This window comes from Alligator mississippiensis, chromosome 1 (assembly GCF_030867095.1).
Source record: "Alligator mississippiensis isolate rAllMis1 chromosome 1, rAllMis1, whole genome shotgun sequence".
NCBI lineage: Eukaryota > Metazoa > Chordata > Crocodylia > Alligatoridae > Alligator > Alligator mississippiensis.
Window position 1 is genome coordinate 416,563,561 of NC_081824.1, and position 18,982 is coordinate 416,582,542.

General features: G+C 44.0%; 1 protein-coding gene across 3 annotated transcripts in view; it reads right to left on the reverse strand.

Annotated features, from left to right (window-relative positions):
* Positions 1-8,536: 8,536 nt before the first annotated feature.
* Positions 8,537-18,982, reverse strand: part of ATP7B (ATPase copper transporting beta) — a 69,975-nt gene continuing 59,529 nt past the window's right edge. For 2 of the 3 annotated variants that reach the window (XM_006259881.4, XM_059732726.1), the window contains exons 20-21: positions 15,170-15,272; positions 9,132-13,711 (exon numbers count right to left, since the gene is read on the reverse strand). In XM_006259881.4, the coding sequence (XP_006259943.1) occupies positions 13,447-13,711; positions 15,170-15,272 (368 nt within the window). In that variant the 3' untranslated portion in view covers positions 9,132-13,446. Of the gene's footprint in view, positions 9,008-9,131; positions 13,712-15,169; positions 15,273-18,982 lie in introns of those variants that run through there. The other variant, XM_019491399.2, reaches the window with a different exon arrangement.

Sequence of the window (18,982 nt, forward strand, 5' to 3'; positions counted from 1 at the left end):
CTCACAGCGTCTGTGTGCGGCGCCCTACCCTCACCGCAGTGCCGTAGGTGGTCACCCACATTGCCCACCCCTAAGGCCAGCTCTGCCTTGAGGCGACATTCTAGTCAGTGGCACTGAAAACACTGGGATGCCTGTGTTCAGTGCAGCATGTCTTTTGCCAATTTAGTCTCTTACGGAGAAGACACATGGCTTTAGCAAAAGCAGACAAGTGGGCATGTGCTTTAGTGAAATAGCAGCAGTGTGACAGCACAAATGTCAACAGTAAAGCTCTCTAGGGCCGACGTGGCCTCACAGTTAGTAGTTGGTTGATCAGCTCACATGCATGGAGAAAAAGCACAAAATATGCATCACAGATGAAGAAAACAGCACGATTAAAAATTATTCCTCTTGTCCTCAGGACCATGTACCTAATGAGCTGCATTTACTTCGAACTAGACAACTGAGCAATGGATAAAAAGTGATTTACTTCTACTTGTACCAATAATAAATTGGCAGTTGTAGTTCTTCATTCAACTGCTATGCAAAGAAGAAAAAAATCCCCAACACAAATGGCAATTCTGCAGCATGTATCTCACATAATTACAGTAATTATATTGTCTCTGTACTTTCTTATAAATCAGTGACAGTATATATTTAATGAACTGTTTCCTGTTGAGCAGGTCCATTCCCCCCACCCCCTTCCCCTCCCTCCAAGTTTCAGATTTGCAGATGGTTGAAGAAGTATCTTAAAATCATATTAACCCTTTGAAAGGCATATTCCTTTGGCCAAGAAACTGGAACTGTGTAGCAAAATATAGGGCTGGATTCTGAAAATTTTCTCATTTGAAACCTAATCCAAAGCCCACTGAAATAATTGAAAAGGTTCCTGTTGACTAATGGCCTTTGGTCAGTCTCTTGACTAATTCTTCTTCATATTAGGAATTTCACTGAGTAAATTTTGACCTGTTCTGAGGATCTGGAACAAGCTTCTAAACAGGCAAGTAAATGCTCTATATTCCACCCTGCAGCGTGTATTATATACATTCGTTTCTGTAGTTGATACTCCAAAGCTGTAAGCTGTTATAGCTTCCAGCTCATATTAAACACTTTATCTTTAACCCTCAGTGTAATGTTAAGCATTTGACATTTCAGTAAAACTAGTCACAGCCCCGGCTCAGCAAAGCCCTGAGGCATATTCTTAACTTTAAAAGAGATGCCTGAACTCAGCTAAACGTGGGACAAAGTTTAGCATGTCCCAAACTTTAAGCATGTGATACTAAATAGGTTCAATCTTTAGTCAATGAAAGTATCTAAGTGTTTTGCTGAATCTGGGCCTCCATGCTTAAATAGGTAAGCATGTGCTTAAAATCCCTTCTTATATTAGAACCTTTTCCTCTTGGTTCAGGTTGTGGGGCCTCATGGCTTTAGCTTTAGAGGTTCCCAGTTCAGTCCAGCAATGGCAAAAGGGATATTTGCCACAGTTAATTGTTTTATCAAGTATTTGTAGAATAAGACTCTTAGGCCGTGTCCCCACATGCATGCATGTGCAGTTCGTTTAACCACACACATGAAATGTTAAAACGTGCCCTGCCATGCAAATTTGCAGTGCAGGGGCAACATTTGCTACCAGGATTGCCCAGTAGGGGGGGAAAAAGGGGTGGGGGGGATGGTGCAGTGCACAGTACAATAGCATGCACCAGAACAAGCAGAGGCTTGGTCCTCCTGGCTGCTCCAGGAGCTGGGCAAGAGCAGTTTGCCCACAGTGGAACACAGTGTCCCGCAACAAAGTGCTCATGCAGGGATGTGTGCTGCAGCACAAAGTAGTGGCACAAATTTGTGCTGCTATTATTTGTGCTTCTGCAGGTGCATGCCCCAGCACATCTGGATGCGGCCCTAATATTCAACAGGTAATACATTTGCAACAGCCGCCATTTTTAACTAATCCACTGTTTGGGCTGATGGTTCAATGAAACCTTATGCAGTATGGCAAGTAATTAATACCATTCATGCTAAGGGAGGAGAATTACGAATGCTTAACAATTTGCACACTGTGCGTGACTGGAATATTTATAGCTCTCTTGTAATGATTAAAAAGAATTAGTTCAATGTAATGCTTCCCAATGAGAAGTTTTAAAGATCAGCATATAAAGAAATCTAAATAAGCATCACTACCTTTACCTGTCAGTTGAATTTTGTTAATAATAAAAAACCCCAAAAAACAGCTTAGCTATTTTAAGGCATTTTTTGGTTACTAAGAAATACAGCCATTGAGGTTGCTGCATAAGGCAGAATAAGCAGAATAACCTGTGATGTTAAGGCTGAAACATCTTTTCATGCAACATTGTCAGAAAATTAAGTCATTATTCTTCCTATTGCAGCACTGTCCAAAATGGATCAGAGCTCTATTGGAAGGGGTATTGTGTCAGCATGCAGGGGAGGCAGAGTCTGCTTCATGGAACCAAGAGCTACATTCACAAAAAGACTTCTGTACCTCAATACTTGAAATTCTTACTTTATGCTCTACTTATGCCACAACCCCAAGTTATATGCCTGGGTTCCCTAAACAATGCATGGAGATTTAAGAGTAGGAAACGTGATGCCCTCCTCCTCTTGAGATTTGCACCAACGATATCCTCTCCCAGAGTTAGTCTCTCCAAAGTCAGGCCTTCTTCTGGCCTTCTGCCAGACATTCTGTAATAACTAGTAGGGTGGTGTGAAACAGCACCATTCTGCTTCAACTTCCGTTTCAACGTTGAGAAGGAACCGTGTTTTGTTTTGAGTTTCATTTCGAAAGCACTGTTCTGTTTCGCTTTGTTGAAACTGTTTCACTATTTCAACGTTTTGCCCATGGGCTATAATGGGGAATCATGAAAATACCTAAAACTTTGTCATTTCTTGCTTGATTCAGATGAAACTTGCAGGGATGGCAGCCCCTTCTGAGGGCATGACACCTGCCAAGTTTCAAGGATATAGGTGCAAAGGTTTCTGGGAAACTGCACCTCAAGTTGTTAACAAGCAAAACTCCTGTCACTTGCCGGCAGTGGCAGCCTCCTGTTCTCTGCCAGGCAGATAGGAGGCTCACACCCTGGGGGGGGCGCTGTGGGGCTGTGCTGGACTCCTCCCGGGGGTGTGGGCAGGCTCCCAATCTGCCTGCCAGATGACAGGAGGCTGCTGCTGCCAGCTGGGGCCAGCGGCAACACCAATCTTCCCGGCGCTGGGTGCAGTCTGCACCCAGCACCGGCCCCAGCTGGCAGCAGCAGCCTCCTGTCATCTGGCAAACAGATCGGGGGCTCGTACCCCTGGGAGGAGTCCGGTACAGCCCCTGAAGCCCTCCTGGGCATGAAGGTGGGCCCTTGATCTGTCTGCTGAATCACAGGAGCCTGCTGCTGCTGGCTGGGACTGGCACTGGGCACAGCGCATGCCAAGCGCCAGGGAGTTTGGTGCTGCTCCTGACCCCAGCCAGCAGCAACAGCATGCTGTCATCTGGCACACAGATCCGGAGACCCACACCCCCGGGAGGGCTGGGGGCTGTGCCAGAATCCTCCGGGGGGGGGGAGGGGCGTGGCCCAGATCTGCGCCGGATGACAGGTGGCTGCTGCTGCCAGTTGGGACCAGCGCTGAAGCCACGTTAGCTCGGCTTAGAAACTTGAAACATTTCAAAAGTTTCAAAACATTTTGAGTGCCCTTGTTTCATTCTGAAGCTGTTTCGAAGGCTTTTGTTTCATTTTGATTTCATTGTTTCAAGCTCAAAACTAATCGAAACAGCTTCGAAATAAAACACCCAGCAAAATTTCGCACAGCCCTAATGACTAGGCCAAGGAGAGGGAAGGAGCACAATTCTGTAGCCTAGCAGTAGGGATACTTAGGATGGGGAGATGAGAGTTCCAGTCCTTGTTCCAATGACATAAGTTACTGTCTGCCTCTCTCTCAGTGACTATTTACATGCAAAATGGAACAACTTGGACATAAATTATAGATGCTATGTCCACTGCAGACTACCATACAACCTGAAGGTTAGTCCATGAGGGAGATCCAAGTGCACATCTTCTCACACATGGAAAGGATTTGAACACAGCTATCCCACGTCTTGGTAATGTGCTCTTATCACTAGGCTGTAGGGCAAAAGCGGTCTGATCCTAGTGGCCTTCTCTGACAACACTTACGGGCATAGGCTCCACATGCAAGACTGGGATTACCAAACAAGGCCAAGCCTATGAGACCTCAGTGAAGAAGTGTTTAAATGGTCACCCACTATAACGATACAGACTCAGATTCCACTCCCCCTCTCAGAACAGGTTTACATGCAGCAGCTGTGTATAGACAACCCAGGATTGGCTCAAGCACCCCCTGGCCACCCACACACTTTGAACCTGGAAGCTCACCAGTTAGCGGGGACAGAGGAGAGGAGAGGAGAGGAAGAGAGGGAGCAGTTACTGAGGGTAAACCCAGAGTGGCATCACTAACAAGTAGCCATTTAGAGGGTCTCCCACAGGTGCGAGTGGAAGCTGCTTGGGCCTATCCTGTCCAGGACACACCACTACCAGTATGATGCAGAAGAGCCCTGAGATATCTCAGTGTGCATCCACACAGCTCATTAGCTTCCCTTGCCTAGGCTGAGCATCTCTCCAGTCCTTCTCTCCCCCCGCACCACACTGGGTGCTCACCGGTGCACATGAAGTCCATCAGCAGCCTACTGCCCATAGCTACTATACCTTATTCTAATTACAGGCAGAGGTAAATATGGAGCCTTTCTATGAGTTGCACCCAACTTGCATTTCCTGTTCCTGTCCAGCAGAGACCTGATATGAATCAACCTGCCCACTGCTTCTCTCTCCTGTGCTTGTGCCTGTGAAGAGCAGCAAGGTCACCTAGGTGGGAAAGAGCAGCTTGGGTGCCTCAGGGTAGCAGAAGTCAACCCTTAGAATCACCCCTAAATATAGACTCAGACATAGCCTATATGGTACACAGGTGGCTGTTAGATGTCCAGGTCTCTTGGTGTGTCCAGGACTATTCCACCCTCCTCAAGTTCCTAGGAAACCTTTATTGCTCCTCCAACCCAGCCACCAAAGGGAAGGGAGAACAAGATGACAGTCACACACCTTCTGCCCAGAAGCCTAGGAGTTAGAGTACTTGACTAGAAAGTGGATACCTGGTCTGCAGATCTGCCACAGCCAGATGGGGTTTAAAATGCACAGTGTTCACTTCCCATGATGGTTAAAGCACCATCAAGCTCTGAGCTAGGCAGGGTTGAGCTCTCTGTATCCTTCTCCTGTTGAAGCTAGGCCAGCAAGCAGAAAGGAAAGCAAGAATCATGAGGCCAGGAAGAGAACATTCAAGCAGGAATCTGACACTGTGGCCAAGCGACATGGTCACCGTCCTGGGAGGAAATGGACCCTGCCCTGTGCTTTTCTGCCAAAATTGATTATGCATTTTGCATGAAATAGTCACTGGATAGACAGCACTGAGAGCAGGTTTTTACTTTAGAAGTGACTAGGGGAAGGGGAAGATAGTATTTTGGCCTTCATTAAGTAACCTTTAATTATGTCACAATCCATAAAGCCTATTTGAAAAGGCTTCACCATTTTATGTCTGAATTTGCATCCAGTGTCACAATAATTTAGGGGTTCATAGAAACACCACCTGTCAGAGCATTAGAATATCTACAAAAGGCTAAGATGGTGAGAAGTAGACGATGAAGTTACCTCTTAGAGATGGTCCTGGTTTCCTGGATCATCCTGGATGGTCCTGGATTGCAGTACATAGATTCAGAAAAATATTTTAACTATTAACAAAGGACTGTGGTGTTTAGCAGCAATAGACTAGCAATACAGTCATGTTCAACTGCATCCTATAATCCTAAACTCCCTTAACTTCCATCCTATGTTGCCAATAACATTTAATACTATTTGTCTGGTCATAATTCTTCTCTCTTAATAAAAGATAAGTGATTCAAAAAGAAAATCCTTCTACCTTAGGGGAGTTTTAGGAGTCTCGGATAGTCTAATTTTTAAAATACATGTCCATTAATTTTTCATACCCAACTTGATATGCCTAAGGCCTTCACTCAAAAGGGCACTTAAAATATTGTTTTCCACATGTGCTGATTTGCCATTGAGTCCAACAGGACTTAATCTTGTATTTAAGTATTTTCCTGAATAGGGATATTTTCCTGATTTAGAACTTAAGTTTCAAGTTGGGTGCTGCTAAAAGATTCTCCTTTGAAATTTTAGATTCTAAAATAATCTTGGATTGTTTTAGTGTTAAAAAAATATTTAAAACTAGAATGTAAGGTCAGGATTCTCTTCTTAGCGTACAATAGCATTCTACACTACTTGAATTTCAAATTTGCCTACTCCTGTGCTTTTCTTTCTAAATCTCAGCTTGTCAAGAAAAGATGATAATTTCAATAGACTGCACATGCAGCTCAAGAGACATCTGTCTGTCAAATAACACAAACAAGGTAGCAATGCTTAGCTCTAGGTAAATAAAGAGCGTGAAAAGCTTCTATTCCAAGGTTATATAACTTCAGATCAACTTGGCATTTTAGATCCACTACATTCTTTGACGTAAGCTGCCCCCTTGCACTACTCCCTCCCCAGGAATTAAGATGTTTTAGTTTTTCAGATGCTCAGAAAATATATAGAGAAATTAAGCAAACCTCTGCTTGGTAGGTTGCTGTGTGTTTGTACCTGTAGTGACATCTGGTGGTTATTCTGGGCAATGAGCTCTAGACTACAAGGCTAGAGACGGACATTACACATACACCAGTTTAAGTGATCAGAAACTTGCTTAAACCTGTAACAGAACAGATGTTCAGTGTACATAAACCAGTTTGAAAATGGTTGAAACTGGTTTGACATAAACCTGGTTGAATGTAGCATCAGATTTAACTGGTTTGGATCAAACTGGTTTATGCAATGTTTGTCCCAGACCCCTTCTGGTTTAAGATAAACCAGACACTCCCAGCATCCCAGAATGCTCTCTGGGCTGGGTGGGGCTCTCTGCTCCACTGCAGGGCTGGTCCCTCCCCTCTGCTCCCTGGCTGCAGCTCAGCACAGATTTGCAGGCAGAGAGTATCTGCCTGCCTTCTCCCTGCCAAGCAGGGATTATTCCCCCTCCCCTCTGCTTTGCACAGACACCTCAGCATTAGCTAACAGACCACACACTGGCTATGGTCCGTGCTGTGGGAGATGACAGGCAGACAGGCTTTTTGCAGCTAATCAACAGATAGCTTAACACCCTTCCTTCTGTAGCAGGCTTGCCTTTTGGAGCTTGGGTTGAGTCCCAGGCTTGAAATCTTGCTGTTTTGATTGGTGGAGCCCATCCACCAATCAGGAGGCAGCAAGAGGAGTGAAGTCATGCCCCTTTCCTGAGGGGAGGGGGAAAGGAGTCCCTTCCCCCCCCGCCTTGTGGACCTGATTGAAGACTGCAACACTGTGAGGTATGGAAGACTTCAGGGGTGGAGCCCTGGAGAGTATAAGAGGAGCTGCTGCCCAGCACAAGGGGAACACATTTGGGAGTGAGAAGAGCGGGGCTTAGAGATTAGGAGAGCTGCTCAGCAGGGTGAAGCAGTAGCCCAGAAGTGCCCCTGAAGACTTCTATCAGCGGGGAACGGCTCCAGCAGCTAGGCTCTCACTGTGCAGCACAGCACACAACACCCAGACCCTGGTAGCTGCATGAGGGGGTTCGGGTCTGCAACCTCTGGTGTGCAGCCAGAGATGCAGTGCACAGAGTAGGGCCTTTGGGGCGCTTGGGCAGCTCAGATCCTCAACCCCCGGAACGAGGCTGGGAGCTCAGTGCAGGAGGCAGTGCACAAGGCAGCCTAGGCCTTCAACCCAAAGCAAAAGGTTGAGTCCAGGGAGCCAGACGGTGCTTCGGCTCCTGAGCCAGCAGACAGGGCCAAGCCAGAGGCCCCAGAAGCCCTGCATAGAGGAACCCTGTTCCAGGGGACAGCAACTGCCCCCCACCCCCGAAGCCCACTACAAACGAGAGAGCAGCTTGGCACAGAGGACGAGGGCCACCTTCCAGGCCTGGGAGCTGTGAGTTGCAGGGAAGAGGATTCCCACGGGAGAGGGGAGTCCCTCCTGGTTAATTAAGGGCTCCTGAAAGTGGAGGTCCCACTGGTAGGGCTCCCCTAAAGTTACCAACTTCCTTGTAGGACTTGGGAAAAGCCCAAGGGCATTGAGGCATTGGGGTTTCCCCTTAGGATTAAATTTATCTTTGGGGTTCCTGAGCTGTAAGTGGCATGATGGCATGCCTTATATTTTGTGAACTCTCGTGTTTGTAAATTAGTAGATAAGTAGCATCCTAGGGCTTTGCTGGGACCCCCTGTTGCTATTATTTCACCTGTTATGGAAATCTACCCTTCCTTATATTTAAATGGTGTTCACTCTGAGGAGCCTAGTAAGGCTCCTCTCCTCAATCAACATCCAGAAAAGGATGAATCTGAGTCATGGTACAAAATAGCTCAAATATTTGCTCCTTAGATTTCCGTTTCAGCTACGCCATGGGCTGATGAATTCCGAAGGGGAAAACACACACATACACACACACACACTTTTTTGTTTTTTGCGGTTTTTTTTACTTTTCCTGCAGCCCCAAAAGGGGGGTCCCAAGATACTGCTCATGCATAAAGATATACAAAGGCTTGGGCAGTTGCTTGCAGAAGAATCTATGCAACAGCTACATCTCCAGAAGAGACAAGGACAGACATTAGTCCGCCTCTTGTTGTGTTTGTTTATCTGATCCACAGCAAAAAGCAGGGTGTTTATCCCTCACAACTCCTTGTTTTCTTGTGTTTTTCAATAATCTCCCAATGAGGAAAGTCTCTTTTGCTGCCATCACTGAAATGTCCAATTTAATTTCCTCTTTTAAAAAATTATTTGATGCAAGATACTTGCACTCTTTTGTATCATTTTCTTCACACAAATGCTTTAAAAGAAAATACAGGTCCTGGGAAGATTGCTTAGCCATATAAAAGTCAGAGTTAGTTTGGGCAGAATTCAAATGGAATCTCTGCCTACGTTTCCTGTAAAAGGGGAAAACACAGAATGAACAGGATAACATCTTACAATAACATTAAATGTGCCAAAAATGTTTCATAGCAATATCATGGGCAAGGAAATAGTTTTGTCAAAGTCTCACAAGAAACAGACTTTATAATTATTTCTTTATTACACTACAAAAGAAGTATACTCTCTAATATACATTTTAAAATACAAACTTCCTCCAGTTGTCCCAATATAAAATATCCAAACATCAGAAAAAGTCCAAATGAAAGCTTAGCACCAGCCTCCTTTGAATATCTGAGTCTAATTTATTGAGATGTACAAGCTTGCATGTTTCTAGGAGGCCTCTTAGAGTCAGGACACATAACACATTTACATCAATGTAATTTACATCACTTGTATACACTCATGTAAATTAAACCAGGAATTAGAGTGAACAGACAAGCAGCTATTCCAGCCTAGCTGTTCACAGCTGGTGCCATTATAGTACCTGGCCATAGACTTGGAATAAATAACCTGTTTGCCAGTAGCAAATGACTCTCCCAGGATGGAAGTATATGCAGCACTTACATTGGTCCATCTTAAAATGGCACAGTTTGTCCCATGAGCTTCCAAGTTACACCAGCATAGTGGTTTTATAGATAGAGAGATAGATAGATTGATCTGTATCTGTCTATCCATCCATCCATATATTGATACAGTTATGCATAGATATATATCTAATAGAGATACGTTATCTCGCTCTCTCTATATATATGTATATAAAAAGTGTTATGAAGACAGACAGACTTAGGCTTTTATAATATTAGGTAGAGAGAGATCTAATAGACATTCTATAGATTCTATAATAGATATTCTATCTAATATTATAAAAGCCTAAGTCTGTCTGTCTGTCTGTTCATAACACTTTATTCGCACTCTGACTGGCTGACAGAAACAGCCAATCAGAGTGCTCCAAGCGTGGGGGAGTGCCACCATCATTCTGAAGCCGTGCAGAGGACTGGACAGGGGGTGGAGGAGCCAAGACAGCAGCACCGCCCTCGGCTCCCCCACTCCACTCACTGCAAGAGGCAGAAGAGCAGCAGCATGGGGCATTAGGTGGTAGGACTCTATTCCAGCCCTCCTCCCCCAGTCATTCTTGACAGGCAATTGGGGTGTGTGTGTGTGTGTGTGTGTGTGTGTGTGTGTGTGTGTGTGTGTGTAGATAGATAGATGCACACACACTTTGTTTATACCTGTACAAAAGCTGATTACAGCAGAGTAAAGCCAATCTGTTAGGGTCTTTATCTGTAGTAATATTGGTATTGAGATGTGGCCAGATCTGAAGATGCATACAACGCCTGGCACCCGAAATGGAAATTATTTCCTAAATTCCAGATTCAAAGTTAAGATCCTGAGAAACCCATCTCAGCAGTCACCTAATGCTGGGAACTCCTGAACTCGACAGGCACGATACCTTTTATTTTCAAAAAGTACTTACTTACTTCAAAGGTCTACTTTCTTTACCTGCACAGAAGCATCTCAGACATGGCTGACGAGCTCAGCACTAGCTCATGTGTAAGCCAAATTGGGTTCTACAACCCTGGTATTCCTCTGCTTAAGTCCCCTGAGAAGTGAACCTGGCAAGCATTCCCAGCGCACAACTAACATTCACCAACAGGACTATAATATGCATTCTTCTTAAAATGCTAAAAGAAGCAGGGTTCCTCTCTCTGCTCTTCCTTATATGCCTAATAGTCTAGCAATTAGAAAATTTCCCAAAAAAGTTAGATTCAGATTTGATTCCTCCCATCTACCTTAAGAGAATAAAACCCATAGTCTCTGCAACCTCATGCAGTCTCACTGAAGTTAACAGACATTGAATGAGAGTGAACAAGCTCCAGAAGCAGGGCCATACTGTTGTTTTCTGCCTGTATCTCACAATGCAGCAGCTACTGTCAAATCTCAACTTCCACTTGCCCAAAAGAAAGAGGCAGAAAATAAAATATATATTTTTTTAACTGTAATGACACAAACCTATAAAATAGTCAAACCACTAGACCCCTTTTGCTGGGACCAAGTCAGCCACTAAATGTTTCAAAGTGTATTTTTATAGTAGCACAAATAATTTTGAAGTTAGGCAAAAATATTTTTTAGCTTTAAAACCGAGTCATTAAACTAAATCAGCATCATGACATTGTATCAAATGTTCCAAAGTGTCACAAATGAATGTTAATTAGTGAGAACCTAACTAAAAAATGTATTATGAAAAAGACAAGAAAAGGTGAGAACGTTATAATAGGAAACAACGTCTACCATTTGGATACAGTCCTCTTCCCACTGAAATCTGTCTAGACTCTCAGTTTGGAAGGGACAAGATTTAGGAAGAAAGTATTAGACTTTAAAAATAAACTAAATAGTTCTGTCACCACTGCAGTGCACTAAATTCTGGTTTCCTCATCTTTTAAATCCTATTACTATTAACTTTACTGAGATCAAGATTTCAGTTCCAAACTCCGCTCACTGAAGCAACCAAATCCAAATGCCCTGGGAGACTAATGCTAGAGAATTAATTTGGCATTGAAAAGGAGATGAAGTCCCTGGAATTAACCTCATGCATTGAAGTGGAAGATTTTTCTCTCTTCCATCTTGATTGATCACTACGCTTGACCAAGCAGTAGAATTACTTAGAGCCTATTGTCATATAAATCCAAGTCCATTGCTAATGTTCTTAATTTGATTCCCTCTTCTTTCTTTCAAAGAAGTACCTGAAACCTGTGTTTAAATGGTTAAGAATAGCTTTGAAGAATAATTGAATACTTTTGCTGCCATAGTGAATGGGTGCCCTGTACCAATTCTTTACTCTTCATTTTTACTGCTTTTTCATGCAACTGACCCACAAATTACATTATCATCTTGCATGATTCAAAAACCCCAAACACCCAGTCAAGCACACATACAAAGTACAATTAAGCTCAGTGCCTTTTCCCCATGATTCCCACCTGTCATTTTGGAATCCCAGGAATAGCTGGCCTAGCTCTGTTGCACATTATACCAGCCAAGTTACTGTCTCCTCCTTGTGGACATATTTAGTCATTAGGTCCACTGCTAAACTGAAATTTGAAGTAAGACTGATAGATTTAGCCTGGTGTGATGTGTATAAGAATGAAACCTTTTTTTTTTTGCCTGAGATGGGATTAATATTCAGGCAAAGGGTTTCTTTTAACCACTCAGCTCTGGCACAAGGTATTAAGAGGGATTAAGTGGATTTATAGATGCACTTTAAACTGCTGCTTTTTGCTTGCCAGTCTCCAGATCCACCATGCTCACTGAATCTCCACTTCTATTGCACAATCACTTCTGTAAAGTTCCTAAACAGCCATGCTCATTAACCTGTCTTTTCAGTGAGAGAGCATCATTCTGTGCTCAAATCGGAGGACAGAACAAGCACTCACGATGGAAAGCCTCTCTGAGTGCAGCAGCATGAATATGTCAATAGCTAAACAGCTGGGATGGTTCACAATTATGTATTTACAGCGCCCTGCCACACAGACAAACAGCTGAGCACCACATTTTTCAGAAAAATCAAAGGATTCTGCAAAGTGCTTGCAGATAAAGTGTTTTCCTAGTTCAGACAATTGAGGGGAGCTCAGACTTCACAAATTTCAAAAAGGACATAGGGGTCTCTAGTGGCTTGTAAGATCTGGTCCCACAGGGGAAAATGGAACATGTAAGAAATGTGGATAAGTCGATCTCTACTGGAAGAAAAGGGCTCCAGGATTCAAGTAGAACATCTAATTAGAGCAGTTAGGTACTGACATGAAATTTAGTAAATGGAGATCAATGTCAAAAGAATCAGCGATGCATGGAGGTAAATGATAACCTTTAAAACAAAATTTCAAAACATTTATGCCCTGGAAAATCTTCAAATACATATTTTGACTCTAAGGAAAAGGACAGTCCAAACCGTAAAATTGCCCCCGTGTTGACACAGCTTGTTCTGATTTTTTATTTTAACCAAGAACAAGATCCCTAAACACAGGGCACATTTGTTTTCACTTTGACATAGTAATAAAATATGGCATATGAGGAAAGTGTCTGCGCTTCTTATAGGAATCACTGTAAGATGCACGAGCGAGATGGAGAAGAATGGGATTTTGGTTCCCCACAAACAACCCAGGAGGTAGCAGTTATGTTAGACTTCGAAAGTTCCAATGCCATACTGTGCATAGTGAATAATGTGTGCAGTTAAGGGCTTAATTCATTAGGGGGCCTCAAGACATTTTAGTGACTGAAAGTGATTTGTAGCCTGACAAATCAACATTCACACAATAGGAAGCTGAATTATTGAACTCCAGCTGCTTTGCAAGATGAAACATAAAAGAATCCATTTGTAATTATGAAACTCTTGGTGGTTTAGGCATTGCTGTCACTGGCAAAGAACTCTCTCACCTTACTATTTGGCTCCAGGAAATGCATGTTAAATATATTGTTCTTCATCTCTGTCATTAATGAGCAGTGACCACTTGTCCCCTTCTTCCTCTGTAAAGCCACTGTGTCTAGGCAGCTTGTCTGAAGTCAGAGAAGAGAAGGATACTTGACTAATCTGATCCCAGGCACTTGGTCTGAGCAAATCCCGTCTCCTATCATCCATCCCAATGTGAACACTGATTTGAGAAGGAGTCAGTGGCTTCATACGGCCCTGAGCTTGGGCTTCATAACTTTCTGCATCTGGTTTCTTGTAACTGAGAAAAGAAAAATAGAAGAGTTTATAAACAACCGCTGTGTGAAGCATTAGCAGAGAGCTATGTCAGTATTAGAAAATATGAAGACATTTCTAATGCTTATCTACTACTTGCACTGCAGAAGAAACACTAAAACATTTGACGACAACACAGGCATTATCATTCGCAGTTTATTTGACAGTATAGTTCCACCATGATGCCCTGGGAAAAGAAAAGCCTAGACATGCTAGACTTTGAAGTCTCCCCAGATGTGGCTGTGTTTTCATGAATCTAAGCTTTTATTTTAAAAAGATTAAGTCCTAGCCCCTCTAGTTACAAAGATCATAACCCTGCACAGTAAAAGCCAATACTGTACCCTTGAGCCCAGAATCAAACAGGACTTAGATGGCTCCCCAACATTTGACCTTAATAATTTCTTAGCATATCATATAAAACCATAAGAATAAATAAAAACAGAAAACAATGAAAATGCCTTACAGAAACTCCAGAGGTTTTAGATAACTTTCCAAATAAATTTTTGGGAGGAATCCTATAAGTACACATCCTGATTCTGCAATGATTCAAGCTTACATAGAACTTGACTCGTTTGAATAGCCAATAGGCCTGTTTACCTGAGCTAAGTTGGGTAAATACTGAAGCATTTGCAGCATCAGGGTCATAATGCCAGAACAGATTTCCCATATTAGAAGCTATTATAATAATAATAATAATAATAAAGCTTTCCAGAATGCAGCTGCGGTTGACATGTTCTTTAACCATTATCTGATGCAAAGCTTTACTAAAGGCAACTGCAGGCATCATAAAGGAGCCTGATTTTTCAAAAAGTGGGTATTTAGCACCTTCTGAAACTCAAGCCACTCCAAAAGAATCTCAGCTGGGCACCCACCTCCCTCTGGTGCACCACTCTCCCCCTCCCCGCCATTAGTCACTTCCGACAATCTGCTTATGGTTCAGCAATTGAATCAATTCCATCAAAATGTAGTGCAATATATTGTCAGCTACCAAGTGAAGTATAATAAACCCACTTCTTTGCTTCCCCTTTTCTCTCTACTAACTTAACATTTAATTAAAGACAGAATTGCTAGTGTGAGGCCATTGGTAACTCTTTTTTGAAAAGCTTCAATTAATGATGAATTATGATGGAACGCACATTTGAATGATCTGACATCATGAGGTATTCCCTGGAAAAAACTCTGATCATCATCTCATTTGGTATTTAAGTGGATCTCAGACACAGCTGTTCCAGTCAAAACTGTAGCCTCTAGTTAAAGGATAATTGGAATGGGAATAGATATCAAGGCTGCTCATTATAATGATGGGCATACCTTTTTGGAACCAAGCACTCACAAAAGATAGCATTGCTTGGTTATTTTAAGTGTGTGATAGCCTAAAACAGTACCTTAAGAGTCCCAAATGAAATATAGTCAACACTTACTGACTTGTGGGTGTAAAACTTACCACTTTAGTTGCAAGGAAGATAGCACCACAGACACTGATGAAGCTGCCATGGCTGCAGAACCCATCCATGGCTGAAGCACGATACCAATGGGCATAAACACTCCTAGAAGGAGAATGAACACACACATATACACATTACTACCAAATTCAGTCTTAATATTGAGTGATTTATCCCTGTAACATTAAAATGGCCAGACAGTCCAAAGCATGATTTGTGGAGCCCTCAGGTGAGTTGGTGGTTGAAGCAGAGAAAAAGGCAGAGTTCTTCAATGAGTTCTTTGCTTCAGTATTCCTTAATACTGACCAAGACAATTCCCCCACCTTGAGCACAGACAGATATCCAAAAGGCACCAGACCGCCGCCTAAGGTTAGTGCTGACTTAGTTAAAGAGCACTTGGAGGGGCTGAATGGGTACAAGTCAGCCAGCCCGGATGACCTCCATCCACGGGTGCTGAAGGAATTGGCCAGTGTCATTGCTGAGCCGCTGGCACGGCTGTTTGAGCTCTCATGGTGCTCCGGCCAGGTGCCTGAGGACTGGAAAAAGGCCAACGTGGTGCTCATTTTTAAGACAGGGAGAAGGGATGAGCTGGGTAACTTTAGGCCAGCCAGTCTTACTTCTATCCCTGGGAAAATAGTGGAAAAAAAAAATAAAAAAAAAATCAAAGAGCGCATTTGTGAAGGCCCAGCAGGGGAAACGATGCTAAAAGGAAACCAGCATGGGTTTGTCAAAGGTCCTGCCTGACAAACCTTATAGCCTTTTATGACCAGGTCACACACTGCCTTGACACAGGAGCTAAGGCCGATGTCATCTACTTGGATTTTAGGAAGGTCTTCAATACAGTTTCGCATCCTATTCTCATAGGGAAGCTAACAGGTTGTGGAGTGGACGCCTACATAGTCAGGTGGGTAGCTAACTGGCTTAGGGACTGCACCCAGAGAATGGTGGTGGACGGGTCATTCTCGGCCTGGAAGGAGGTGGGCAGTAGGGTCCCACAGGGCTCGGTCCTTGGACCGGTGTTATTTAATATCTTCATCAGCGATTTGGACGAGGGTGTGGAGAGCATGCTCTCCAAGTTCGCAGATGATACCAAGTTATGGGGCAAAGTTAATACACAGGAGGGCAGGGAGCAGATACAGGCCGACCTGGACAGGTTAAATCAATGGACGGAACAAAATAGGATGAAATTCAAGAAAGATAAATGCACGGTACTCCAGCTAGGAAGGAGAAATCCTCAGCACACCTACGGGTTAGGGGATGACCTCCTCAGCAGCTCAGAGGCTGAGAGAGATCTTGGAGTCATAGTTGACTCCAAGATGAACATGAGCTAGCAGTGTAACGAGGCCATCAACAAAGCAAATCGCACCTTGTCATGTATTAACAGATGCATGACCAACAGATCAAGGGAGGTGATGCTCCCCCTCTATGCGGTATTAGTCAGGCTGCAGTTGGAGTATTGTGTCCAGTTTTGGGTGCCACACTTCAAGAGGGACATGGAGGATATTGAAAGGGTTCAGAGGAGGGCCACTCACATGATTAGTGGTCTCCATGAAAGACCCTACAAGGAGAGGTTGAGAGATCTGGATCTCTTCAGCCTTTACAAAAGACGGCTGAGTGGTGACCTTGTAGCCGCCTATAAGTTTATCAGGGGAGGACAACAGGGAATTGGGGATGCAGTGTTTACCAGAGCGCCCCAGGGAGTAACTAGGAATAATGGGTGCAAATTAGTGGAGAGTAGATTTAGGTTAGACATGAGGAAGACATTTGTTTTTTGGGTTGTTTTTTTTTTTACAGTAAGGGTGGCCAGAGTCTGGAATGGGCTTCCAAGAGAGGTGGTGCTATCACCTAACTTGGAGGTCATCAAAAGAAGACTTGACAGGCACCTGGCTGGGGTCATCTGACCTCAGTCCTCTTTCCTGCCAGGGGCAGGGGGTCGGACACTATGATTCATTGGGTCCCTTCCGACTCTATAATCTATGAATCTCTATAAACACAGATATATCAACTATGTGCATACAGTGCCTTCTAAACACAAGCCTTCAGAAGTAAAGAACTGTTCCTGCATAGATTCAACTTCAGAACTGTGACCAAACATAAAACTACTTTTCCCTCCCTGCCACTCTGGGGTGACAATCCATATGACAGGTGGCTATGGAAAGAGAGGACAGCTTGAAGATTTTTTAAGGAGGAACAGAAAAAAAACTTTTCTCCCACAAGTTTGTTGTTAGCAGGGAAACCTTGGCAGAGCTCAGTGAGTCCAGGTAATTTGTTAACCCTGTGTGGGTCAGTGTGAAGTATTCACACCACTATAAGGGCTGATGAGGAGGAAAAAAAAAAAAAGGTGGGAATGTATAACGAGTGGAATGTTTACATGTGCTTTACTCAGTACTTGACATTCAGCCAGTTAATGATAGTTGGGTTGATGGATATAGATGGGACACTATTTATAATAATCCCTCAAAAATAAATGCAAATGAATGTCTTTGGTAGCAGCCCCACCTACAATTTGATTTCAAATGAAAATTGTTTGAGGCAAGGATTGTTTCCATCTGTCTTCGTGTTAGAGGGAAGCGTAAAAGTTGGGCCCAGTTACTGCCACACACGCACAAGCTTACAACGTATGTAAAAGCAGCCAGAAGTGTCAACCTAAGCGCATCAAGTCTTTGTATTTTCAAAGTGCTGTAATACTCAAGTTCATAGATTCATAGATGCTAGGGTCAGAAGGGACCTCAATAGATTATCGAGTCCAACCCCCTGCATAGGCAGGAAAGAGTGCTGGGTCTAGATGACCCCAGCTAGATGCATATCCAACCTCCTCTTGAAGACCCCCAGGGTAGGGGAGAGCACCACCTCCCTTGGGAGCCCGTTCCAGACCCTGGCCACTCGAACTGTGAAGAAGTTCTTCCTAATGTCTAGTCTAAATCTGCTCTCTGCTAGCTTGTGGCCATTATTTCTTGTAACCCCCGGGGGCGCCTTGGTGAATAAAACCTCACTAATTCCCTTCTGTGCCCCCGTGATGAACTTATAGGCAGCCACAAGGTCGCCTCTCAACTTTCTCTTGAGGAGGCTGAAGAGGTCCAGGTGCCCCAGTCTCTCCTCATAGGGCTTGGCCTGCAAGTCCTTAACCATATGAGTGGCCCTTCTCTAGACCCTCTCCAGGTTATCCACATCCCTCTTGAAGTGTGGCGCCTAAAACTGCACACAGTATTCCAACTGCAGTCTGACCAGCACCCGATAGAGGGGAAGTATCACCTCCTTGGATCTATTTGTCATGCATCTGCTGATGCACGATAAAGTGCCGTTAGCTTTTCTGATGGCTTCGTCACACTGCTGACTCATGTTCATCTTGGAGTCCACTAGGACTCCAAGATCCCTTTCCGCTTCCGTTCCACCAAGCAGGTCATTCCCTAGGCAGTAGGTATGCTGGATATTTTTCCTCCCTAGGTGCGGCACTTTGCATTTCTCCTTGTTGAATTGCATTCTGTTGTTTTCTGCCCATATGTCCAACCTGTCCAGGTCTGCTTGTAGTTGTTCCCTGCCCCCCGGCATGTCCACTTCTCCCCACAGTTTTGTGTCATCTGCAAACTTGGACAGAGTACACTTCACTCCCTCGCCCAAGTCGCTGATGAAGATATTGAAGAGTATTGGTCCAAGGACCGAGGCCTGCGGGACCCCGCAACCCACAACCTTCCAGGTTGATACCGACCCATCCACTACGACTCTCTGGGTGCGACCCTCTAGCCAATTCGCCACCCACCGGACTGTGTAGTCATCCAAGTCACCGCCTCTTAACTTGTTCACCAGTATGGGGTGGG